Source organism: Hemitrygon akajei, chromosome 8, assembly GCF_048418815.1.
Source record: "Hemitrygon akajei chromosome 8, sHemAka1.3, whole genome shotgun sequence".
Taxonomy (NCBI): domain Eukaryota; kingdom Metazoa; phylum Chordata; class Chondrichthyes; order Myliobatiformes; family Dasyatidae; genus Hemitrygon; species Hemitrygon akajei.
This window is the reverse complement of record NC_133131.1, coordinates 12,237,457-12,264,107: the sequence shown is the minus strand read 5'-3', so window position 1 is coordinate 12,264,107 and position 26,651 is coordinate 12,237,457. Positions and strand designations below refer to the sequence as shown.

Below are 26,651 nucleotides of genomic sequence, written 5' to 3'. Positions count from 1 at the left end.
CCCACTACTTCCTTCAGAATAACAATCTTAAGGAACTGACAGGGAAGATGTATTGGAACAAATAATCTACATGATGGGTGATAGCAGAGCACTGTGATGCTGAGATATTTGTGTATCCTCTTGCTCATCTACCATATCAGTACAGCAACTAATTGAGAAAGCTGACAATTTTTAAAATGTGTGCAAGGAGAGTTAACGTAAGTAGGGAAGTTATGCTTCTGTTCTGTAGGGCATGATGAAACCTTATCTGCAGCACTGTGAACAGTATTCACATCCTTATTTAAGAAAGTGTGTTAATGTATTATAACCAGTTCAGAAACAAAGCACCTTGAGCATCCAGGTTATCTTATGAGGATAAGATGGACCAGCTAGGGCTGTATCTGATGAAGATGAGAAGGGACTCAGTTGAAACATACAAGATACTGAAAGGTTTTGATAGAGCGGATGTGAGATTATGTGTCCCATTTGGGAGGGCCTCCAACGGGGTGTCACTTTTGACAAGTGAGTCACATATTTAACACAGATGAGGTGACTTTTTTGATGAGCTACCTTATTCAGGGCATGATGGAAGCAGCCTTTGAATGTTTTTTCTGTGCGGTTACAGACTGGATCTTGATAAACAAGGGGGTGAAAGATTAGTTGGATGGAAGGAAATGTGATTTGAGGTTTCAGTCAAATTAGCTGAGATGATATCGGATAGCACATCAAGCTTGACAGGCAGAATGGCCTACTCTAGCTCCTACTATGTGTTCATATAATTTTTGGTAGGACTTGTTTGGTAAGTGATGGAACCTGCTGAGTTTAGTGTACCTTTTTACTTTTTTAGGATTCTGGGTTATCTGTTTAACATATCCCTTAAAACCAAAAAAAACCCAAGATATAACTGAATTTAAAAAAAAAGTCATGTGCATTGGTAGAATAAACCAAGAATTTTTTGTCTTGTGGCTTTCTCATTTCCTCACTGAATGCAAACGTTGCTAGTAAAGGTGGTATTTATTGATTTCCTTAAGTAGATCAACTTGCTTGGCTATTTCAGAGGCTAATCTCTTACAACCTGTTACACCGCTAGCATTTAGAGCAGCAATGAAAGTCCTCCAACTCTGTCTGTCCTTGGCCATCAAAACCAATTTTGGTCTTGGGAGGTGTTCTGGCCTTCTTTCATCATGCCAATAGTTTCCTCTCAGTTTTCACTACTGTCAGTCATGCAAGTCCCAGGTGGAGACTCAGGAATACTGTCACACATAGATATAGAAAGATTCTTGTTTGCTGTTTCTGTAACAATTTTTTTTGACCAGTCAGGGTTGTTAGCCCAGAGCTGAACCCTTGACCCTGGAGGACTGGTGGACCACTCTTAGACTAACCTCTGCCCATTGACTTGTTTGTCATGGGTAACCCTATCAAGAGTGAAAGCTGATTCCAGCCAACATCGCTCTCTGGGCCGTTGAGGCACACAAGTATCCAAACCCTATGCCAAGGTTGTGGTCCTTTTGGAGATAATCACATTGGTGTATCTGGAATCAAATATAGGCCAGGCCAGATGAGGATCTCATTCCCCAGCAGACATGTGAACCAGATAAGTTTTATGACAACCTGCTGATTTCATAATTTCTGGAACTAGCTTTTAATTCCAAGTGCACTGGATTCCTTATCTGCTACAATGGGATTTGTCCTATATTCTCCAGATCAAGTGTAGTCAAGTAACTTAACTATATCTGTTACTCCTGAGATTCATGTTCAATAGCTCAATAATAGTGTCCTTGCTTGCAAGTTTGAAGTTGCTGAATTCAATTTTCACTCTGTACAAGCATGAAAATCTCAGCTGAGGCTCCAGTGAAGTATTATTCTCTTAGCATAGCTGCCTTTGCAGATAAGTCATTAAACTGCTGACCCTCAGATGTGAACTTTAAATGATTTCATGATACTATTTATGATGAGGGTAAAGGAGCTCTTCCAGATACCCTGGTCAGCATTCATAATGATTCATAATGCCCAACGTAACAGAAACCTGATCATCTGGCCATTGTCACATTGCTGTTTTTGTGTAAATTGGCCCCCAAATTTCATATATCAAAGCAGTGAATATGATTGTGGGTTGCGATGTTTCAGTGCTTTTGGAGATCTTGAAATCAAGAAATGCATTATACAAGTCAGTATCACAGCCTGGTGTCTGAAAATTCATTTCTCACTGTGGCAGATTGCCAAGTTGATATTTTTTAAAAATAGTCAGCCTCACACACAAAAAAAATCCTAAAGAAAGATGAAGGATTGTTAGCAAAACTTAACTGCTTCATTAAAGTCCCATGGAAAGAACTTGTCACTGGTTAACTTGCCTGAATTAAAATGACAAAAGTCATTCATTAAGTGGGGGGTTGAGTTTAATGCTCGACTCGTGTTGTCCACATTTCAAGGGAAATAGGGGAAAAGATCTATATTGAAACTCCTTTAAGGTAAACAATTTTGCAGTGTCATGATACAAAGTTTGTAATTGTGTTCTGAGTCCAATCATTTGCTTAAATTTTACCCGTTCAATGTTTAGCACAAGCAAGTTGCTTGAACAGAGGTCAGAAAGAAAACGTGCTTTACACAATCAAATCCTTTAATTACAGCAAAGTAATAGATGATCAAATCGTAGCTTAGAAAATAGTGGTTGCATCTGTTACAACTTCTCTCAGACAAATGTTTGAATACCTCACCTTTTTGCTTGAAAGCCTCTTACCCCGCATTATGTTCATACAAAATTAATGATTATAGAAATGTGTGAACAGAGGCCATGTGTATCCATAATGGGGATGGTGGAACCAACTTTATGTGAACAGGTACCCAAGTGATGGACCCTAAGTGTTGTGGAATTTAATTACAAGATACTCCACATCTTTTTGCTACCACTGATTCACCAGCACTAAATCATCCTTTGTATCTCTTTGACTGGTTCGAAAACTATCTGGAAAGCTATGCTCAAAGGAGCTTTTAATCTGTCTCTAAAGCAGCCCTAAGTCTTGAATCAGTATATTTATAATTATTTTGGCTTCAGCAGCCTTGTTCTTTGTATAAATCTGTCAAGTTTCGAAGTGTAATTTTGGTCCATTCAGTATTTTTTTTAAACCGAAAGGAGAATGTCATTATTATCAATAGATCACAATTTTTTGTTCTCTCCTGTAGAGAAATACTGTTAAAAGTATAATTAACACTTTTAATGAGAATATTTTATATTATGGCTTGACTTGACACTGTTCCATTTGAAAACTATGGAATACTTTGAAGCAGAGTAAAATCATAAGTAGCTCCCTCGTGATTTGGCTGACTGTGATTTGCTTGTGACTTTAATTACTCTGTCAGTGTTGCTTATTTTTTTCACTTTACTGGATGTCTTGCAGCTCTGCATTTTATTTATTAAATAACGTAGCTTAGTGAACAGAATCATTAGTGTCACTGTATCACATTACTGTACTCTGTTCCATATTGAAAGCAATTCAGCAAACTACTTGTGGGTGCTTATTGTTCACACAGTTGCAGTACATTCTCAAAGTATGTACTGCACTGAATCTTTGAATTTTGCTACCCAGGGAAGGAACAGCAATAAAATCTAACATTAGGAATAACTCTGTGCTTTACTTGTGCACATTATTGATATCTATATGCAGTATACATTTCCCCATATGTTTGAGAAGACTTATTTGTAAATTTGAGAATCTGATGCTGAAATCCAGTGATTAGATCTGAAGGCCAAAGTTATAGTTACCCTTGGGCATTAGTGTTAATTATGATGAGTAGAACAGGAACACCACAGACTTGCTCCGTGCAAGTTATAAGCTAGGAGGTTATTCAGACTAGCACTTTTACTGTTCTAGACATCCACAATTCCTAGTTTTTGTTTTAGCTTCCTTTAGCCAAGTTGATACTAGAAATTAGTTTTGTTGGAGACATGTACATTGAAACATACAGTGAAATGTTTTGTTTGCTGAATGTAAGCTAGCTCTGTCTTTCCAGTTTTTCACTCCAGGCTTCAAGCTTCCTGAATACAGGACAGTAATCTCGACAGATCAAAGTTACTAAGTGCAGTTTGAGAGGAGTAATATATACTCCATGTTAATGAGCCAGCATGAATGTTGTTTAGAATTTGCTAACATTGATGATTTTGCTTCTTGTAAAATGAAGCTTAATTTTATGGCTCTAAATTTGTTTTTGTCGCTTGCCTGGCTGGAGCCTACCGAGACAATCAGGATTGTCTTGCAAAGGATCAATAATATGGCTCATCTTGAGTTGCAAGTCATTGATGTGTTCAGTGCTAGTTTTGCAGATTGATATTTTAAGTCAGGCAGCAAATCTCTCAAATTTTTGTCTTATTTGTTTGAGCATCTGCAACTCATTGTCTCTCTCAACCCCTCCTTCCCCAAAAGCAAGTTATATTCTTCCTGGGCATGATCGTGGGTGGATTCCTGGCTGGGAATTTGCGGGAGGCATGGCAAACACGAGAAATTCTGCAGATGCTGGAAATCCAAAGCAACGTGACACAAAATACTGGAGGAGCTCAGCAGGCCAGGCGGCATCTATGGAAAAGATGATGGGCACATGAGGCTGTAGGTAAACAAAGGAGACAAGTCAGAGTAAGCCATGACCAGTGACCTGGGTCCCACACTGACCAAAGGGGCTACCCATGAGGAGTATTCATCATCTTCCATTGGGTGTCCTCCCATCTCTCAAAGACCGACTGGTAGGTTAATTGGAAACTATAAGTGGGTGACAGGAGAATTTGACATAAGTTGATGGGCAGATGAAAGGTAACATGGAAATAAATGGGCCAGTGGGATTGATAAGATTGCTCTGAAATTCGGTATGCACTTGATAGGCCAAGTTTATGTCCGAAGCAAAAAAAAATTGAGAATTCTTTTTCATCAGTAGTTCAGAAGGATCTGGAACTAAAAGATGCTGAGATGTGATTGAATTTCAAAAGACTTGGGCCAGAGATTCTTTAACAGGGTGTTGTCTTGTGGAATGCTTGGCTGGCTATGTGAACAGAAGGCTATTGATATGAGGGAATGTGAGTACAAGGATACTAGCAAATGTGAAAATAGACACCAATAATGGTTTGGACTAAATAATAGATTTCATTATATGTAATTTTGATGTCACAGAGTAGTGTGGTGGCATATTTGTTCTATTTGATGCGTAAATATGGTAAAAGGGTAAAAGTGAATTTAGAGAACGCCACAGAGAAAAATCATGAAAATATCTTGGCTGCTGGCACAAATTTGAATCAATTAAGTTGACTATAGAGACCATAAGACTTAGGAGCAGAATTAGGCCATCTGGCCCATCAAGTCTGCTCTGCCATTCAATCATGGCTGATCTTTTTAAAAAAATATGCTCCTCAACCCCAATTCCTGTCATTCTCCCTTTTACCTTTGTTGCCATGTCCAGTCAAGAACCTATCAATCTCTGCCTTAAATACACCCAATGATCTGGCCTCCACAGCTGCCTGTGGTAACAAATTCACCACCCTTTGGCTAAAGAAATTTCTCTGCATCTCTGTTTTGGAAGGGTGCCCCTCTATCCTGAGGCTGTGCCCTCTTTTCCTAGACTCTCCTTTCCACATCTACTCTGTCTAGGCCTTTCAACATTCAAAAGGTTTCAATGAGATTCCACCTTCCCCCCCTCCCCCCGCCATCCTTCTGAATTCCAGTAAGTACAGACCCAGAGCCATCAAATATTCCTCGTTTGATAACCCTTTCATTCCTGGAATCATCCTTGTGACCTCCTCTTGACCCTCTCCAATGCCAGCACATCTTTTCTAAGATGAGGGGCCCAAAACAGTTCACAATACTCAAGGTGAGACCTCACTAGTGCCTTATAAAGCCTCAGCATCACATCCCTGCTCTTGTATTCTAGACCTCTTGAAATGAATGCTAGCATGGCATTTGCCTTCCTCACCTGCAAGTTAACCTTTAGGGTATTCTGCGCAACGACTCCTAAGTCCCTCTGCATCTCAGATTTTTGGATTTTCTCCCCGTTTAGAAAATAGTCCACATATACTACTTCTACCAATATGCATGACTGTGCATTTTCCAACATTTTATTTCATTTGCCACCTTCTTGCCCATTCTCCTAATTTGTCTAAGTCCTTCTGCATCCTACATGTTTCCTCAACACTACCTGCCCCTCCACCAATCTTCGTATCATCTGCAAACTTGGCAGCAGAGCCATCTATTCCATCATCTAAATCATTTATATACAGCAAAAAAAGCAGTCCTAACATTGACCCTGCGGAACACCACTAGTCACTGGCAACCAACCAGAAAACGATCCTTTTATTCCCACTTGCTACCTCCTACCAATCAGCCGTCTAACCATGTTAGTAATTTTCCTGTAATACCATGGGCTCTTAACTTGGTAAGCAGCCTCATATGTGGCATCTTGTCAAAGGCCTTCTGAAAGTACTAATTATTTATCCACTGCATCCGTCTATCTATCCTACTTGTAATCTCCTCAAAGAATTTCAATAGGTTTGTCAGGCAGGATTTTCACTGAAGGAAACCATGCTGACTTTGTCCTACTTTGTCTTGTATCACCAAGTACTCCATCACCTCATCCTTAACAATTGACTCCAACATCTTCTCAACCACTGAGGTCAGGCTAACTGGTCAGTAATTTCCTTTCTGCTGCCTTCCTCCTTTCTTAAAGAGTGAAGTAAGGTTTGCGATTTTCCAGTCCTCTGGCACAATACCAGAATCCAATGATTTTTGAAAGATCATTTTTAGTGCCACCACAATCTCTTAACACTACCTGTTTCAGAACCATAGTGTGCAGTTCCTCTGGTCCAGGTGACTTATGTACCTTTTAGGTCTTTCACCTTTTTGAGCACCTTCTCTCCGGTAACAGTAGCTGCACCTACTTCTCTTCCTTCACACACCACAACAGGTATAGTGCTAGTGAAGTGAAGACTGACGCAAAATACTCATTTAGTTCATCAGCCATCTCCTTGTCTCCCGTTATTATTTCTCCTGCCTCAATTTCTAGCAGTCCTATATCCACTCATTTCTCTTTTATTTTTAACATACTTGAAAAAACTTTTACTATCTACATTGATATTATTTGCTAGCTTGCTTTCATATTTCATCTTTTCCCTTCTATTAACATTTTTTAGTTGCTCTCTAAGTTTTAAAAAATTTCCCACTCCTCTATCTTCCCACTTTTTTTTGCTTTGTTGTATGCCCTTTCTTTTGCTTTTACAATGGCTCTGACTTCCCTTGTCTGCCATGGCTGTACTATTTTACCATTGAGTGTTTGTTCATTTTTGGAATGCGCATGTTCTGCACCTTCCTCATTTTTCCCAGAATCGCATGCTGTTGCTGCTCTGCTAACATCCCTGCCAGCAGCTCTTTCCGATTTGGTGAACTCCTCTCTCATACCACTGTAATTTCCCTGACTCCACTGAAATACAGTCAGCTCTCCTTATCCATGAGGGATTGGTGCCGGGACCCCTCGCGGATACCAAAATTCATGGATGTCTCAATGCAGTGACCTTAGGATCCAGCGGAACCCAAGACCTTATTTAACCAGTCTCAGTGCCGTGGACATTAGGACCTGGCGGCAGAGCTCTGAATCTGCAGTGTTTCTGTTCACGAAAATAATCACGATCAGGACTGAAAATAAAGTGGAAATAATAAAGCGACTGGAAGGAGGTGAAACGCCATCGGTCATTGGAAAAGTGTTAGGCTACGTCGGTCAATGATCGGAACAATTTTAAAGGATAAAGTGAGAAAGGTTTTACCCCGATGAAAGCTACAATTATCACTAAGCAACGCAGTGGTTTAAGTATTGGGTTTTGGGTTTTTGATCCTCCACATCGACCCGGCACAGTGGAGAGGGCACTCAGGTGCGATCTGTCACTAGATCGAACTCGGGAACTTCTGTTCCTGAGCCTGGCGCTGAAACATACGTTCTTAAGTGTTTTATATGCATAGAAAGGTAAAATATATACTATACACTAAGACAAACGTTTGACTAACTGACACTAAATAATACCGGATGTACCTGTTCTGTCTGACTTAGTAAGAGAACCCGATTTTTTTCCGATCCCGATCCACGATAACTTATGCACATCCTCCCGTATACTTTAAATCATCTCTAGATTACTTATAATACCTAACACAATGTAAATGCTATGTAAATAGTTGTTATACTGTATTGTTTAGGGAATAATGAGAAGAAAAAAAAGTCTGTACATGCTCGAACAACAAGTGCTGGAAGAGCACTTCTGGGTTTTCTCGATTCGCGGTTGGTTGAATTCACGCATGCGGAATCCGCGGATAAGGAGGGCCAACTGTACTGCTACATCAGACTTTACTTTCTCTGTATCAAATTTCAAGTTGAACACAATCGTATTGTGATCACTAGTTCCTAAGGGCTCTTTACCAAAGCTTTGGTGACAAAGACTTCTTAAAGTGACGTTTCTGCTCATTTGCTAGTATTTGCTTAAATGGGCATGTAGGTTCGTTTTTAAAGTCCTGGGCATAATAAGCTTGATTTGTGCAGAGTAGTTTTTGGGTTTAATCCTGCAACCTTTCATATAATGTACCTCATCAGGTTTGATCCGATTTCTGGCATTAACATTATTAACATCGTAACAAAAACTCTCCCCACCATCAAGGATATTTTCAAGGAAGCTGCAGTATCTCTAATGGCATTACTGGGGATGTGCCCTCTTCTCATTACTACCATTAAGCAGAAGGTACAAGAGCCTGAAGACCCACAGATAGTAATTCAGAAACTGCTGTTACACACCCAAAATGCTGGAAGAACCCTGAGGTGAGACAGCATCTATCGAGCGGAATAAAATAGTCGCCAATTTGGGCTGAGGGCGCGGAAGCAGCTTTCTCAGCTCCACCATCAGATTTCTGAATGGTGCATGAACACTATCACATTATATCTTTTTATTTGTTTTTGTAATTCATAATAATTTTATGCCTTTGCTCTGTACTGCTGCTGCAAAACAACACATTTCAAGTTGTGTAGGTCAGTGATAAGAAATATGATTCTGATGCCTTGCCTTCCTGTTTAACTACTTTTAAGCCTTGTTTAGAAGCTGCTGGACTCTTATTATCCCACAGGCTTTGGTGACTGTCACACTTGCCCATTAATGGAGGAAGGTCCATCTGATGTGTAATTGTGTTTCACGAGAAGCATATCCAAACGTAATAACATGCAGCCACCTTTGAGAGGGCAGTTTGCATTACTGTTGGTTTATTAATCTGGGAATTACGCTCTGGCAATGTTACTATTATCTGATAATGAGCAATTATGTTTACTGTAAAAACACAAAATGCTGGCAGAACTCAGCAGGCCAGACAGCATCAATGGGAGGAGGTAGTGACGACATTTCGGGCCGAAACCCTTCATCAGGAGTGAAGTAACATGGGATGGTCAAGGGGGGATAAGAAGTGGGGGGAGGGATGAAGTAGAGAGCTGGGAAGTGATAGGCTGGAGGGAAATGGGCTAGGAGGAAGGTGGAGAATTATGGGAAATAAAAGAGAAAGAAAGGTAGGGCTGGGGGGAGATTATAGTGAGGGGGGAAAAAGAGAGAGAAGGAGAACCAGACTAAAATTATAGTTAGGGTTGGGGTAAGGGGGGGACAAGGGTATCAACGGAGGTCTGTGAGTTGGATGTTCATGCCGGCAGGTAGGAGGCTATCTAGGTGGGAGATAAGGTATTGCTCCATCGACCTGCGTGTGGCCTCATCTTGATGGTAGAGGAGGCCATGGACAGATATATCGGAGTGGGAGTGGTCTGGGAATTGAAGTGTGTGGCCACAGGGAGATCCCGCCACTGCTGGAGGACTGAGCGCCAGTGTTCGGTGAAACAGTCTCCCAGTCTGCGGCGGGTCTCCCCAATGTATAAATGGCCACATCGGGAGCACCGGATACAGTATATCACCCCAGTTGACTCGCAGGTTAGGTGCTGCCTCACCTGAAAGGACTGTCTGGGGCCGGGGATGGTGGTGAGGGAAGAAGTGTGGGGGCAGGTGTAGCACTTCTTCCGTTTGCAAGGATGAGTGCCCGGAGGGAGGTCCGTGGGGAGGGATGAATGGACAAGGGAGTCGCGTAGGGAGCGATCCCTGCGGAAAGCCGAGAGTGGGGGGGAGGGGAAGATGTGTGGTGGTGGGATCCCGTAGGAGGTGGTGGAAGTTACGGAGGATTATACGTTGGATCTGTAGGCTGGTTGGGTGATAGGTGAGGACCAGGGGGACTCTAACCCTGGTGGACTGGCTGGGGGATGGGGTGAGGGCAGAGGTGTGTGAAATACGGGAGATGCGATGGAGGGCAGAGTTGATAGTGGACGAAGGGAAGCCCCTTTCTTTAAATAAGGAAGACATCTCCTTTGTCCAAGAATGAAAGGCCTCATTCTGAGAGCAGATGAGGCAGAGGAATTGAGGGAAAGGGATAGCATTTTTGATTCTTTTGTAATATAAAATTAGACATTCATTTTTCTTTTTGTTTAATTGTGCTGAAAATCTTTAAATTTTATTTCTGTTTCTCCATGTATGAACACCATCTTCAAAATGGCTGTATCTGAATTTTTTTGCAAGGTCAATAGTGTCATTTGAAGGTTAAATTTCAAGAGTTTGTGCAAAAGAACATCTGCTTCCTTTTTACTCGTGTTGCTGGTGATTTAATTGATAACGAGTTATCCTGTGAGTCAGCAAGTTGAGAGTTTGCAGTCTTCCTTTCAAAATTTTATTGAGGTTGGCATATCAGTGCTGGATTATCCCCCGAGATAGATGTATAGAGATCCAGAAAAGGAAGAGCCAGTAATGGACCATGTAATCAAAGTCGAGTTTATTGTCATATGCACAAGTATCTGTACATTTATGTACAGATGTATTGAAAAATGTAACTACAGTAGCATCACGAAGATCTAACATTGTTCAAAGTAAGATTATTTATTGAAGTACATATATGTTACCTTTTCCTACCCTTGGATTCATTTTTTTGCAGGCATTCACAGTAGAATGAAGAAATAGAACAGAATGAATGAAAAACTGTACACAAATACTGACAAACAATCAAAGTACAAAAAAAAAGACAAACTGTGCAAAAAAAAATCATAATAAGTATTAGCCATACTGGTTCAGGGGCCTGATGGATAAACAGCATCCACAAAAAGAATGTAAATCATACACAATTTTTACAAGAAAGAACACTAAAGCTGTTGCTGGAATGATGCAACAATTAGCTGGCAGCAAACAGTGACATAGTTTCATAGGTAATGATAAGAATAGGGTGGAAATTGTGGTTCCAGAGTCGATATCTAGAGGAAATAGCCTCATTATCTGACCTGGCAGTAGCTCAGTATCCTCATCTGAGGGATCACTTTTCTTTTAAAACAGCTACTGGTTATTCCTCAGCTTTTTTCCCCTCTTAGGCCAATCTTCACACTCCAGAACTCAATCTAAAAAGCACTGGACATCCATTTGCTATGGAGTTCTAACTACTTACAGAACTGCAATTGGCACCTTGACACAGAGCAGCAAATGGAAGAAAGACTTCATTTCATTCTTTGACTCCTGCTAGAAAAGCCAACTTTCTATTTGCCTTTCTATTTGCCTGCTTTACCTACATGTTTGGTAACTCATGAACCAGACTACAAAAATGGATCTGTACAATAACATTTATAGTTTCTTAATCGGGAGAAAAAGTTTTCCAAAGTACACAACCTCTCATTTCTTGTGTTATGTTCAATGCAACATTTTTGATTGCTTGCTTAACCTGTAAACATACCCTTACAGATCCCATGAATCTTCATCAGTGCTAAATTTCTCGTCCAGTTATCATTGGTTAACTTGATACATTACACGCTTGGGTATAACATTTGGATCCACCCCGGGCCTTATTGACCTGTGACCAGTCAGAACCCAATTGAATCCCGGTTACTTATAACATTTTTCTGACCTTACTCTCTGTCACAGATATGGCACAGAGGCAGGTGGCATTCATTGCATCCCCTATGCCTCTCTCTCTCCTCCATCTTGTAGCCTTGTATAGCTTTTGCTTTCATGATGTCATGTTCATTTGTTCTCACGCCTTTATTGATTGTTTGATCATTTGTTGCAGCTTCCTAGAACTTTTCCACTTACAGGCTAATTGCTGTTAACAATATTGTGAGCCCTTTCTCTCAACCTACAGCAACCCTCAGCTTCTGATGGATTCCTTTTGGAATTTTTTAAAATTTTCTCACTGAAATAAACTTTATTGAGAAATTTAAAATTAGTTTTTAACTGCTTTTGTCTGCCTGGAAATCTTTGTCTATATAATCTAGTGTAACCAATGCACTACTTGTTTCTATACATGTGGCAGCGTGTGTGTGTGTGTATATAATATGTATGTATATGTATAGCCGACTTTTCGGGCCAAGACCCTTCAGCAGGACTGCATTTTGTGTGTGCTGCTGGGAAAAAGGTCACTTTTTATCCTCCTCCACTTCAAAGTGAAAATCCCAACCTTGCTCAATCTATTTTACAATCCAATCCAGGCAGCATCCTGGTAAATCTTTTCACCTGTGTAAAGCTTCCCAACCTTCCATAATGAGACGACCAGAAATGAATATAGGGTCTTGGTCCAAAACGTTGACTGTACTCTTTTCCATGGATGCTGCCTGGCCTGCTGGGCTCCTCCAGCATTTTCTGTGTGTGCTCCAAGTGTGGTCTAACCCGACTTTATTTATAGAGTTGCAGTGATACCTTACGGCTCTTGAACTCAATCCCCTGACTGTAATGAAGTCCAACATACCATATACCTTTCAACCACCCTATCAACTTTAACAGATCGCTGGATGTGGACAAGATCCCTCTGATACTCAACACTGCTAAGGATCCTGCCATTAACCAATTATTAACCCTGTACTCTGTCTTCAATATTGTCCTTCCAAAGTGTATCACTTCACATTTTTCCAGATTGAACTCTATCTGCCTCATCTCCAACGCTGCATCCTTTCAATAATCCATTATAACCCTAGATAATCTTTTACACTGTCCACAGCACCATCAACATTCTGACTGTCCTATACTTAACTTGAACTGCTGAATTACGTAATTCCATCACGTGGTGATCAGTTCTATTGGAGAGTCCCTCAGTGAGTTTAGTCCTGTTCCAAACTTATTGATTTCATGTCACGTTGTTCCAGAAAACACTCTCTCTCTCTCTCTCTCTCCCTCTCTCTCTCCCCCCTTCCTTCCCAAGGTATTTATCAGAGAAGTGATGAATAAAGGGTCATAGCAGGTTCCTGAGCTGATGAGGTTGTCCAGTGAGGGAATGAAATAGAAATGAGTGATTAAACATACTCAGTTGAGTTCAGGCAAATGAGAGGTGATCTCATGTAAATGCATGCTTTGAGTAGTTTGACATTGTGATGGGACTGTAGTCCAAGAAAAAGTAGCTGACCTCTTAACATCTGGGGGTTGTGAAATTTTGGAAAATAGTCACTGAGTAATTGTAAACAAGAGAAAAACTACAGATGCTGGAAATCCAAGCAACACCTGCACAATGCTGGAGGAACTCAGTAGCTCTGGCAGCATTTATGGAAAAGAGTAAATTTGACGTTTCGGACTGAGACTCTTCATCAGGACTTATGTTTCGTAGCTGAGATTGATAATTAGATAATCAAGGATTTAGGAAAGGAGAAGGTATTAATATTACCAATGGTAATCATTCAGCTGTTCCCCGTCGGATCCCACTCCGGCAGCGGTTAATTTAAATTTAGTTATTTTTCTGAATTAAACAAAGAAGTAGAGGTGTATGGATGGGTGGACTGCAGGAAACTTTTCCTTTTGTCGGAGGTAGATAACAATACATAGATATAGGGTAAGGGCTAAAAGATCTGCAGTCATAAGAGCACTACATCACAGAAGCAGGCCAATCAGCCCAAGTAGTCCATGCCACCTATTATTCTGCTTAGCCCCATTGATCTACACCTGGCCCATCACTCTCCATACCCTTCCCATCCATGTACTTATACAGACATCTCTGTAATGTTGCAACTGAACCCGCATGCACCACATTTCTGCTGGCAGCTTGTTCCACACTCAGTTCCTCCTCAGAAGTTCCCCCTCAGGTTCCCTATAAATATTTCACCTTTCACTCTTAACCTATGACCTTTAGTTTTAGTCTTACCCAACCTCATTTATCCAGTCTACGTCCCTCATAATTTTGTAAAGAGTGGATTGTATGCTGCTTCAGTGTTGAGTTTATAGGGATTTGAGTGGAAACTCTTCCACCCAGAGAGTGAGAGTACCTGGATACCCTGGCTGAGGGAGTGTTGCAAGCAGAATTGTTGGCGGCATTTATGAATTTTCTATGAGACGTACCCTTGAATCACTGTGGCAGGATGTTCTGCTTCCAAGCTGTATGATGGCATGATAATGAACAACCAGAAGACCCAACCACTAGCCACAGCCACCTGGGAACCCACCTCCTAGGAGGACATCATACTCCACTCAAGTGATTGCTCTACTATGGCAGTGTAAAAATGGAAATGTGTCACAGCTCTTCCTGCTTTGCTGAGAACTCCCTCCTCAGCACCTGCACTGCAAGGACTGCAGCGATTCAAAGTTCAATGTACATTTATTATCGAAGTACATATATATCATCATATACAATGCTGAGATTCATTGTTTGCGGACATACACAATAAATCCAAGAAACATGATAGAATCAATGAAATGCCGCACCCAACAGGATGGACAAAAATTGTTGCTAAAAGCAACAAACTATGCAAATACAGAAGAAAAATAAATAAGTAATAAATATCGAGAACATGAGATGAGGGGTCCTTGACTGTCAGTCCATAGGTTGTAAATCCAGTTCAGTGATGAGGCGAGTGAAGTTATCACCAATGCTTCAAGAGATGAATGGTTGAGTGCTCATAACTGTTCCTGAACCTGGTGGTGCAGGACCTGAAGCTCCTGTACCTCCTTTCTGGTAGCCAGAACAAGAAGAGAGCATGACCTGGATGGCATGCCGAATCTTCGCAAACTTCTAAAGAAATGGAGATGCTGCAGTGCTTCCTTCATAACGACACTTATGTGCTGGGCCTAGGACAGGACTTGGAATGATAACACTGAGGAATTTAAAGTTTCTGATCCCCGAATGAGGGCTGACTCATGGACCTCTGGTTCCTGCCTCCTGAGGTCAATAATAATTTCCTTCGTCTTGCTGACATTGAGTGAGAGGTTGTTGTTATGGCACCACTCAGCCAGATTTTCATTCTCCCTTCTATATACTAATTCGTCACCACCTTTGATTCAGCCAGCAACAGTGGTGTTGTCAGCAAACTTAAGTATGGCTTGGAGCTGTGCTTAGCCTCACAGTCATTAGTATAAAGCAAATTGAGCGGGGGCTAAGCACGCAGCTTTGTGGTGCACCTGTGCTGATGAAGACTGTGGGGGATATGTTGTTGCCAATCCGAACAGACTTAGGTCTGCAAGTGAGGAAATCAAGAATCCCATTGCATGAAGAAGCTTATTGCCACTTCGTATGTGAGTTGGCTTTCCAGTGATTGTATCTGGACCTTGTATCTTTCTTTGTCTCCAGACCTGAATACCACTGATGTGGATCTCAGCAGATTGTGGATGTCATGGTTCATCGAAGGCTTTTGGTTGGGGAAAACTCTGAATGACTGTGGGGACATGCAAAACACTCTGTGGCTATTTTAGTAAAGTCAGTGGCAACCATGGTGTGTTCATTCAGATCTTCTGATGAGTCCTTGAACACAGACCAGTCCACTGACTCGAAGCAATCCCTTAGCTGCTCCTCTGCCTCCCATGACCGCCTCTTTGTTGTCTTTACTGCTGGAGCCTTGCTCTTTAGTCTCTGTCTCTATGCAGGTAGGAGAAGGACAACCAAATGTTCAGGTTTCCCGAAATACGGTCCAAGCACAGAACGGTCAGCATTCCTAATCGTAGTCCAGTAGTGTTGGGACCTCTGGTGCTACAGGTTATTTGTTGGTGATAATTGGGCAGAGATTTCTTCAAAGAAGTCTGATGGAATTCCCTGAATATGATTTGAAAAGTGTTGCCATTAGCTGTTTCTTGTTGGGTGATGACAGCATTCAACATTCGATTGAAGAAGGAGGTTGGTCCAGTGTTCTCAAGGACAATTCAGAATGGGCAACGAATGCTAATCTTAGCAGTGAAGCTGAGATTCAAAAAAATGAATGTTGATCAATTCAGTCTGATTTCATTAAATAACAGTGCTGGTTTGAGAGGACATTTGACCTGTTTCTCTTTCTTTGGTTACATTTTGTGCTACTTTTGCCAATTTGATCTAATCAATGTACATAAAGATTCAAGTCCCCTATGATTATTGTATTACCGCTGCTATGAGTTCTTATTTCTAGATTAAGTCTATCTCCACTTGTGAAGCTGCTATAGGGGAGCCAATAAAATATCTCATCAGTATTTTTGTTCTTTCAACCAAGGTTACTTAAATAAATTATCTGGTTAATGTTATATTATCTTTCACAGGACCTCGATTTGTGTTGCATTTATACTATACCACAAATGACATTAAAAAGTGCTCAGTTGTAAAACATACTGGAATAAAAACATAAGACATGGGTGTGTACTGAATGACTTGGTCTCCACACTCATCTGTGGCAATTAATTCCATAGATTCACCACCGTCTGCCTAAAGAAATTCCTCTTCATCCTTTTTCTAAATGGACATCCCTCTGTTCTGAATCATAGAATCCCTCTGGTCTTAGACTCCCCCAATGTAGGAAACACCCTCTTCACTTCCACTCTATCTAGGCCTTACAATATTTGATAGGTTTCAGTGAGATTCCCCCTCATTCTTCTAAATTCCAGCAAGTACAAGCCTAGAGCCATCAAACACTCCTCATACATTAACCCTTTCATTCCTGGAATTATTCTAGTGAACCTCTTCTGGACCCTCTCCAATGCTAGCACATCTTTTTTTTAGATAAGGGAACCAAAACTGCCCACAATACTCTGCAGTGCAGTCTGACTCTGCCTTATAATGCCTCAGCATTGCATCCTAGGCCTCTCAAAATGAATGCAAACATTGCATTTGCCTTCCTTACTGCTGACGCAGCCTACCTTCACTATAAACTTTCATGTCGTAGAACAGAGAACAGTCAGCACAGGAACAGGCCCTTTGGCCCACAAGGTTGCACCAAAGCAATAAAATTAATAATCAAGTGGCCATCTAAACTACTCCCTTCTGCCTACACAATGTCCATATCCTTCTATTTTCCTCACATTCATGTGCCTATCTATACTTCTCTTAGAAGTCCCTAATGTATCTGTCTCTATCACCACCATAGGCAGTGCACTTCAGGCACCCACCACTCTGTGTAAAATACTTGCCCCTTACATCTCTTTTAAAATTACCCACTTTCACCTTAAATGTGTGCCACCTGATATTAGATATTTTAACCCCAAGGAAAAAGCTGCTACCTGTCTACTCTCTCTATGCCTTTCAAAATCTTATGAACCTCAATGCGATCTTGTCACCTGCATACTTAGCAATTACACCTCTTGTGTTGACATACGTAACAATATAGCAAATGGCTAAGGTCCCAGTGCTACCAATTACAGGTTTCCAATTGCAAAAGCATTGGTGTTTATATTCATGAATCTCCTTCCATTCCATGTACTTCATTAAAATTTTTAATCATACTTTGTCATTCTCATTGAGGGTAGGCAGTAATCCCTTCTACAATTCTTAACGAGGCTACATCTTCAGCCTCCTCGCACACAACTTTGTGGTTAGATTCTGCTCTACCTCTATCTACGTTTGTGGATGATACCATCATAGTGGGCTGTATCACGAATAATGATGAGTCAGAGTACAGGAAGGAGATAAACATGGTGTGACACGGTGTTATGATAACAATTTTTCCCTCAATGTCAGCAAAACAAAAGAGGTGGTCATTGAATTCAAGAAGGGGGCTGTGCACATGCTCCTGTTTAAACCAATGGTGCTGAGGTCCAACTATGTTGACACCATGGCCAAGAAAGCTTACTGGTGTCTCTCCTTCCTCAAGGGGTTAAAGAAATTTGATATGTCCCCTTACACTCCCACGTATTTTTATCACTACACCACAAAGAGCATCCTTCCTCGAAGATTCACAACTTGGTATGGCGACTTCGCTTCTGTGACCCCAAAAAATCTGCAGAGTTGGGGACGCGGCTGAACACATCACGGAAACCAGCCTGTCCTCCACAGACTCTGTCTACACTTTATACTGCTTCAATAAAGCAGCCAGCATAATCAAAGACCACATTCACTTTTTGGTGGCAGGGTGGAGATGCGCCTTGACTAAAGGAGGTGTAAAGTGCTCCTTCCCTCTGCTAGCCTGCAGGTCACCCTTGGCCAAGGTGTCCACCTGCCTAGCCTCCCCACCCCCAACCCCCTCATCAGAGTTGGGTGAAGGCATGGCAGTAGGTGGTAGTTGGTGTATGAGCATCTGGTGTATATCACAAGTTCTGGTTATGTGACCACTGACACAGGGCAGATATTCTCTGAAGAGTATTGATAATGGCTGGGGTCACTCGTCTTGTAAAGACCCTGTCCACAAGGAGGCAAAGCAATCACTTCTGTAGAAAAATTTGCCGAGAACAGTCATGGTCATGGAAAGACCATGATCGCTCATGTTATATGGCACAGCACAGAACAAGCGAACGATCCACCCTGGACATTCTCTCTTCTCCCCCCTCATTGGCTAGCAAATACAAATACCTGAATGCACGTATTACTGTGCTCAAGGACAGCTTCTATCCTACTGTTATAAGACTATTGAATGGTTCTCTAGTACAATGAAATGGATTCTTGACTTCTCAATTTAGCTCAGCATAGCCTTGCACCTTTTGTCTTCCTGTACCACCATTTCATTGTATTTGTAATACTTTATCTCTCATTTTGTCATTGTTTTAGCTGATACTGTCTCAATGCACTGTTGTAATCTATATGAATGTTGTGCAAAACAGGTTTTACACTGTTCCTCGGTACACATGACAATAATAAACCAGTTTTCCAATTCTTACAATTGTTCGTATTTGTATCACACTTCTTAATGCAACACACCTTTTCATGATATGTAGGAATACTATCAAAAAAATTTACAAGAATGCCGTTAGAATTTGAGGACTTGAGTTAAAAGGAAAGGCTAAATAGGTTAGGACTTTATTCTCTGGTGCACAGGAGAACGGGGGAAGGGCAGATTGATGGAGGTATACGAAATTTTGAGGGGTATAGACAGGGTGAATGCAAGCAGGCTTTTTAACTGAAGTTGGGTGAGATGAGAACTAGAGGTGATACACACAAAATGCTGGAGAACCTCAGTAGGCCAGGAAGCATCTATGGAAAAGAGTAAATACTCGACGTTTCAGACTGAGAGCCTTCATTGGGACGTGATCGAAGGGTCTCAGCCCGAAATGTCGACTGCGTAGTCTTTATCATGGATGCTGCCTGGCCTGCTGAGTTCATCCAGCATTTTGTGTGTGTTGCTCGGACTTCTAGCATCTGCTGATCTCTACGTCTTTGAGAACTAGAGGTCAAAGGTTAAGGATGACAGGTGAAATATTTAAGGGGAGCCTGAGGAAGAACTTAATCACTCAGAGGGTGATGCAGATGTTGAAAGAGCTGTCAGCCAGAAGCAGTGGTGGATGCAGGTTTGCTTGCAAAATTAAAGAAGTTTGGAGAAGTACTTGGATGGGAGGGGTATGGAAGGATATGATCCAAGCGCAGGTCAGTGGGACTAGGCAGAATAAGTTTGGCATGGACGAGATGTGCTTCTTCTGTGCTGCAGTGTTCTAAGATTTTATGAAAACTTGATCTTAAACCTTAAAGCAAAATCAGGAATGAAAGAGGTGGTTTTTGTGAAGCACATTGAAGGAGCCAGGTGAACTAAAGGGAGGCTCTGAGAAAGAGAATGATCACCAATAGTGTGGTCAGCACATCTGAGTAAAGAATCCAAGGTCAGAGCAGTTTGGGTGTGCTGGAGCTGACAACACTAAAAGAAGAATAACACCGTGAAGCGGTTGGTAAACAAGACGGATAATCTTAAAATAGAGGCATAACGTGGATCCAGCAAGCCTATGGCATGGATGAACAGAAATCGGTGGATTTATAATGTGGATGTAGAGTTCTGCGTGACCCTGAGTTTGCAAAAAGATAAAAGCAGGAATGTGCAGAGAATGGGTTGAGCAGTCCACAATGGATATAAAAAAGATGGAGGGGGATTTACAAGAGACCAAAACTTGAGGATGCAGTGATTTTGGGGTGTTGGTTTGGCATGTGATGGAATATTTTAATTTTAAGCAGAATCCTTATTTAATTCAGTTTGTCCATTTACTGGTGCAGAAAGCCATTTCCTGTTGCTGTTGTATCAGAACAGATCAAGTCTCACTGATCTGTGTTGAATTGTGAAACTTTGCTGGAACCATAGCAGATGGTTTTTTCCGTTTGGATCAAGGTGATATATGCAGCTTAAAATCTGAAACAGTTCTGAGTCAGTCTTGTTTGCAGTCGGCGAAATGAGTCAACATCCTCTGCCACTGAGAGGCATGGAGTTTAGTTACAAAATCTTACACAATCTCATACAAAACCTGATGGAAATTTTAAACGAGAAAAAAAAGGAATAATGCACACAAAAGACAATAGACAATAGGTGCAGGAGTAGGCCATTCAGCCCTTCTAGCCAGCACCACCATTCACTGTGATCATGGCTGATCATACACAATCAGTACCCCGTTCCTGCCCTCTCCCCATATCCCTTGACCCCGCTATCTATAAGAGCTCTATCTAGCGCTCTCTTGAATGCATCCAGAGACTTGGCCTCCACTGCCTTCTGGGGCAGAGCATTCCACATATCCACCACTCTCTGGGTGAAAAAGTTTTTCTGCATCTCAGTTCTAAATGGTCTACCCCTTATTCTTAAACTGTGGCCTCTAGTTCTGGACTCACCCATCAGCGGGAACATGCTTCCTGCCTCCAGCGTGTCCAATCCCTTAATAATCTTATATGTCTCAATCAGATCCCCTCTCATCCTTCTAAATTCCAGTGTATAAAAGCCCAGTCGCTCCAATCTTTCAACATATGACAGTCCTGTCATTCCAGGAATTAACCTTGTGAACCTACGCTGCACTCCCTCAATAGCAAGAATGTCCTTCCTCAAATTTGGAGACCAAAACTGCACACAATACTCCAGGTGGGGTCTCACCAGGGCCCTGTACAGCTGCAGAAGGACCTCTTTACTCCTATACTCAATTCCTCTTGTTATAAAGGCCAGCATGCCATTAGCTTTCTTTACTGCCTGCTGTACCTGCATGCTTGCTTTCATTGACTGATGTACAAGAACACCTAGATCTCGTTGTGCTTCCCCTTTTCCTAACTTGACTCCATTTAGATAGTAATCTGCCTTCCTGTCCTTGCCACCGAAGTGGATAACCTCACATTTATCCACATTAAACTTCATCTGTCATACATTTGCCCACTCACCCATCCTGTCCAAGTCACCCTGCATTCTCATAACATCTTCCTGACATTTCACACTGCCACCCAGCTTTGTGTCATCTGAAGGAGCTCAGCAAATCATGCAGCATCTGTGGAGAGGAATCGTTCTGGCTTGTGCCTCCCTTTCTTACCATGCTCAATTTCCTGCCATTGTCTGTAAGAAGTTTGTGTGTTCTCCCTGTGACTACGTGGGTTACCTCCAGGTGCTCTGGTTTCCTCTCATAGTCCAAAGACGTACGGGTTGCTAGTTTTATTGATTACATGGGTTTAATTGGGCGGCGTGAGCTTGTTGGCAGGAAACCGTGCTGTACATCTAAATAATTAAGTAATTCATAAAAGTCTCAGCCAAAAACGTTGACTGTTTTAAAAAAAGAAGACAGTCAAATACCAAATGCACAGCCAAAAAAATAATGCAAACAATAAACATAAGCAAATAACATGCAGAACTGATGTTCATGAAAGTGAGTCCACAATTATGAAGACAATCATCACGGCAGATGATTCAGGAGCCCATTAGCTGCAGGTCACAGCCACAGTTCAGCGCAGAGGTGAACAGGGAGCTAAACTGGCCCGTACCTCGCTTCCAGCCCCTACACCCTGACCTTTTTATTCTTTTCAGTCTAGCCCAGCACTTATATCGTCCAAACCGTGGGTCATTCCTCACCCTCGGACCTGGCCCTACTGCTTCAATACGCTCTTGGACCCAGGCCCACTGCCTCGATTTGACTCATTCCCAAACTTCCCAATTCGGACTGCAACTTGAATCGATCAAACCTCAAGTCCTGCCTCCGCTTTCCTTGCCTCAGTTCTGCCACATTGAATCACTTCCAAGTCATGTCCGTACCAGCGGTGGCCGAGCATTGGCTCATTCTCTGCTCTTGGCCTGGGCCCTGCCGCCTCGATTCGGCCTGTACACCCCAGGCCACAACTGTCCTGCATCATTGAAACTTCAGTTCACATGCAAAAATGCCAGGTTGTACAGGCAGCTCAAAAGCTCAACTCCAAAGGGGAAGTTGTAGGCTATTGATTGCAGTGATAGTATCCGACAAGAAGTGTGATTAATACAGTAATTTATAGAAAAAAAACAGAATAGTCCCTGGGATCTCTTAATCAGCTCCATTAGCTTAATTAGCTTCTGCAGATTTGAAAGTGAAATGTGTGTGAGGTGTTGTGAATACTCAATATTTTCGTGAACTGAGTAGTATTTCAAAGTTCAAAGTAATTTTATGATTCAAGTACGTATATGTCCTATATGCTACCTTGCGATTCTTTTTTTTGCGGCATTCACAGTAGAACAAAACTGTAGAATCAGTGAAAGCTACATACAAAGACTGACAACCAATATGCAAAAGAAAAACTGTCCAAACACAAAAATAAAACAAATAATAAATAAACAAACAAAACAAATAAATACAGAAAATAATACCGAGAACATGAGTTGTTTGGTCCTTGAAAGTGAGTCCATAGGCTGTGTTCAGTGTTGTGGTGAGTGAAGTTATCCACACTGGTTCAGGAACCAGTAATAACTGTTATCCACACTGGTTCAGGAACTGGATGGTTGAGGAGTAATAACTGAACCTGGTTGTGTTGGACTTAAGGCTTCTGTACCTCCTGGATGATGGGGGTTCTTCATGATGGTCACTTTTTTTTTGTGGCAGCACACCTTGTAGATTTGCTCAATGGAGGAGAACGTTTTGCCTGTGATGGACCGAGAGAGACTTTTAGTGACATTTTAAGAGTTTCAAGAATACAATTTCAATAATGCTGATGTTACTGAACTACTAATGATCATCTGTGGTAGTTGGTTAGTAGTATGGTCAGTGGTTAGCTGGTATGTTTTAGCAAAATAGGTTTGTTGCTGATTAGCTTAATTATTCATGCCCGTTTTCTTACTGAATTTTTTATATTACTGTTCATTTGTAGGTTACAAGAGCTGGCAGTGTGCTCAGAAGATAGTACTGACGTCAATGATATTGAATTGATACAGCACATAAATGTGGATTGTGCAAGACTCAAACGATTGCTGCAAGGTAAATTAGAACTTTTTCTTTTAACATTTCGGTATTAATAATTGTTTTTCTAGATCCAATGCACCACAAAACCCCCCCCCACAAAAGATAAAGAACATAATAATAATTTTATAAACCACAACATAAATAAATTCAGAAGAGAGCTTATATACGTAGATTAGTTGTATGTCCATAAAGTGATGCGAGGCTGTACATGAGGTGACTGACAGGAAATAAAGTAGTGGTGGAGTTAGTGGTTGGAGGTGTTGATCAGCTTTACTGCTTGGGAAAAGTAACTGTTCTTGAGTCTGGTGGTTCTGATGTGCATGCTACGTGGCCTCTTCCCTGATGGGACTGAGACAAGTAGTCCATAGGCAGGGTTATAAGAAGCAAGGTATACCGGCCAAGGAATGGGGGACCAGCTTCATTCAGACTCTGAGTAACGTTGGCAACATGCTGATTAGGGAAGTGGGTGATTGTGTCATTGGATGTTGAAACTGGTGTCAATGTGATGCAAGAAGGTATACCATGCCTAACAACATGAGTGGAAGCATTGCATAACTTATGGCCTGAATCTTGGGAGGTTTAAAGCAACATTACAATAAGAGAATTGGCCATCATTTTTCATATTATATATGAATAATGAGTACAGTAGAAATTTGGAGGTTATATTGGGGCAACTTTGTAGTTAGGTCTTTTTTGGGTGGCATAGTAGCGTAGTTTTTAGCACAATGCTTTACAATACAGGCAACCTGAGTTCAATTCCTGCCGCTGACTGTAAGGAGTTTGTAAATTCTCCCCTTGACTGCATGGGTGTCCTCCAGATACTCTAGTTTCTTCCCCCACTCCAAAGGTGTACCAGTTGGTAGGTTAATTGGTCATTATAAATTGTCCCCTGATTAGGCGATGATTAAATCAGGGAACTGCTGGGCAGTGCAGTTCGAAGGGTTGGAAGGGCCTGTTCTGCACTGTATCACAATAAAAAAATATATATAACATTTTCCTCCTGTAGCATATGCAGGCTCAAGGGCAGCTTTTGTTTAATTGTTATAAAACTCTTGAACGTTTCCCTAGTATGAAAAGATGGATCTTGTCCTCAGTCTACCTTGTTGTGACCTTACACCTTATTATCTACCTATTCTGCACTTTATCTGTAACTCTTACACTTTATTAGGCGAAGTAGCAGTTGGAGTTCAATCCAGAAAATTGTGAAGTGCTTCACTTTGGAAGATCAAACTTGAAGGTGGAGTATGAGGTTAATGGCAGGCTTCTTAGCAGTGTGGAGGAGCAGAGGGACATCAAGGTCCAGATCCATAGGTCCCTCAAAGATTGCCATGCAAGTTGATGAGGTGTTTAAGAAAGTGTATGGTGTGATTACTTTCATTAGTAAGGGGGTATTGAATTCAGGAGCTGCAAGGTTGAGAAAAGGTTGTACGAGCTAAAGCTTTTCTCTTTGGAGTAATGCAGGATGAGAGGTAACGAAACATGACAGAGGTATATCAGATTATACTGTAAGAGCCACAGATAGAGTGGACAGCCAGCACCTTTTTCCCCAGGGTACTAGTGGCCAATCCCGGAGGACATCTGATTAAAGTGAGTGGAGGAACGTTTAGGGGAGATGTCAGAGACAGGATAGTGGCTGCCTGGAATGCACTGCCCAGGGTGCTGGTAGAGGCTGGTACGATAGGGGCATTTAAAAGACTCTTAGATAAGCACATGTATGGAGGGTTATGGGCTGTGTATGGGGAAGAGTTAGATTAATCATGGACTACAGTTTATATAGGTAGGCACAACATCATGGGTCGAAACATCTGTACTGCGTTGTGTTGGCCCATGTTGTTTATTGTCCATTCTGTTATAGTTTTACCTCAATGCACTGTGTAATGGATTGATCTCTGTGAACAGTATGCAAGACAAGATTGGTTTACTATTGTCACTGTCCCTAAGTACATGTTCAAAGTTCAAAGTAAAGTTATTATCAAAGTACATATATGTCACCATTTACTACCTGAGGTTTGTTTACTTGTTTACTCAGTAAATCCAAGAACCATAATAGAATCAATGAAAGCCCACACCCTAAAGGGCCTACAAACAACCATTGTGCAAAAGACAACAAACTGCAAATACAAAAGTAAAAAAGGAAACAATAATAATAATAATAATAATAATAATAATAATAAACAAGCAATAAATATTGAAAGCATGAGATGAAGACTCCTTGAAAGTGAGTCCATAAGTTGTGGGAACAGTTCAGTGATGGGGCAAGTGAAGTTGGGTGAAGAGCCAACCTTTGATTGAAGAGCCTAATGATTGAGGGGTAATAACTGTGTGTGAACCTGGTGGTGCGAGTCCTGAGGCTCCTGTACCTTCTGATAGCAGTAGCGAGAAGAGTGTGTGACCTGGGTGGAGGAGTTCCATGCTGCTTTCCTTAGACAGCGCTCTGTGTGGATGTGCTCAATGGTGGGGAGGGCTTTTTAAGCTACCCTTCCAAATTCTACCTGAGCCTTGAAATGGCTTGGTAGACAATAGATTAAGTTTGTTTGTTTTAATCTCCAAAAGGACAACATTTTTATTTTGTATGAAGATGAAATAACTATTAAGTTGTTGAGTCAACATTGTATCAAGCAGGTATATGTAAAGGGGTAATATCAGATTGAAGGTGGGCACTTTTGGGTACTGTCTGTAGGTGGTATATATATTTATAGGCTATCACATGGTTATTATTTTAGACATGAATAATACTTCATTATGGTATTATAGTAAGATCACAAGTGATCATTTAAATTTGCAATATCCATTGGGGTTCTCCTGCCTTTATGCAATTTCTCTTGGGCTGCCTTGGCTATTCCACCAATAATTTGGTCTTTGTGGCATTTCCATATCTTAGTAAAGAATTTCCCAAGTGGAGAGAATTTGGGGAATATGAAGGGATTGGTAGTTTGAGTAGGATTTTGATCTGTTTGTGATCAATATGGACCATCTGCAAAGCAGGTGAGTTTGTGCTATTGGGGCATGATTACAACATAACAGGAATCTGAATGTCTACAGCAGGGTTTCTTAACCTGAGGTCCACAAACTTGGATAGGGAAAAATTTATAGCTTTATTTTCAGTATC

The 26,651-nt window shown here is 41.3% G+C and overlaps 1 protein-coding gene across 6 annotated transcripts in view; it reads left to right on the top strand.

Annotated features, from left to right (window-relative positions):
• The window catches only part of LOC140731641 (neurofibromin), a 359,419-nt gene that overhangs the window by 65,197 nt on the left and 267,571 nt on the right, over positions 1-26,651 (top strand). For all 6 annotated transcript variants that reach the window (XM_073053261.1, XM_073053258.1, XM_073053260.1 and 3 more), the window contains exon 5: positions 23,451-23,557. In XM_073053261.1, coding sequence (XP_072909362.1) covers positions 23,451-23,557 — 107 coding nt within the window. The remainder of the gene's footprint in view (positions 1-23,450; positions 23,558-26,651) is intronic.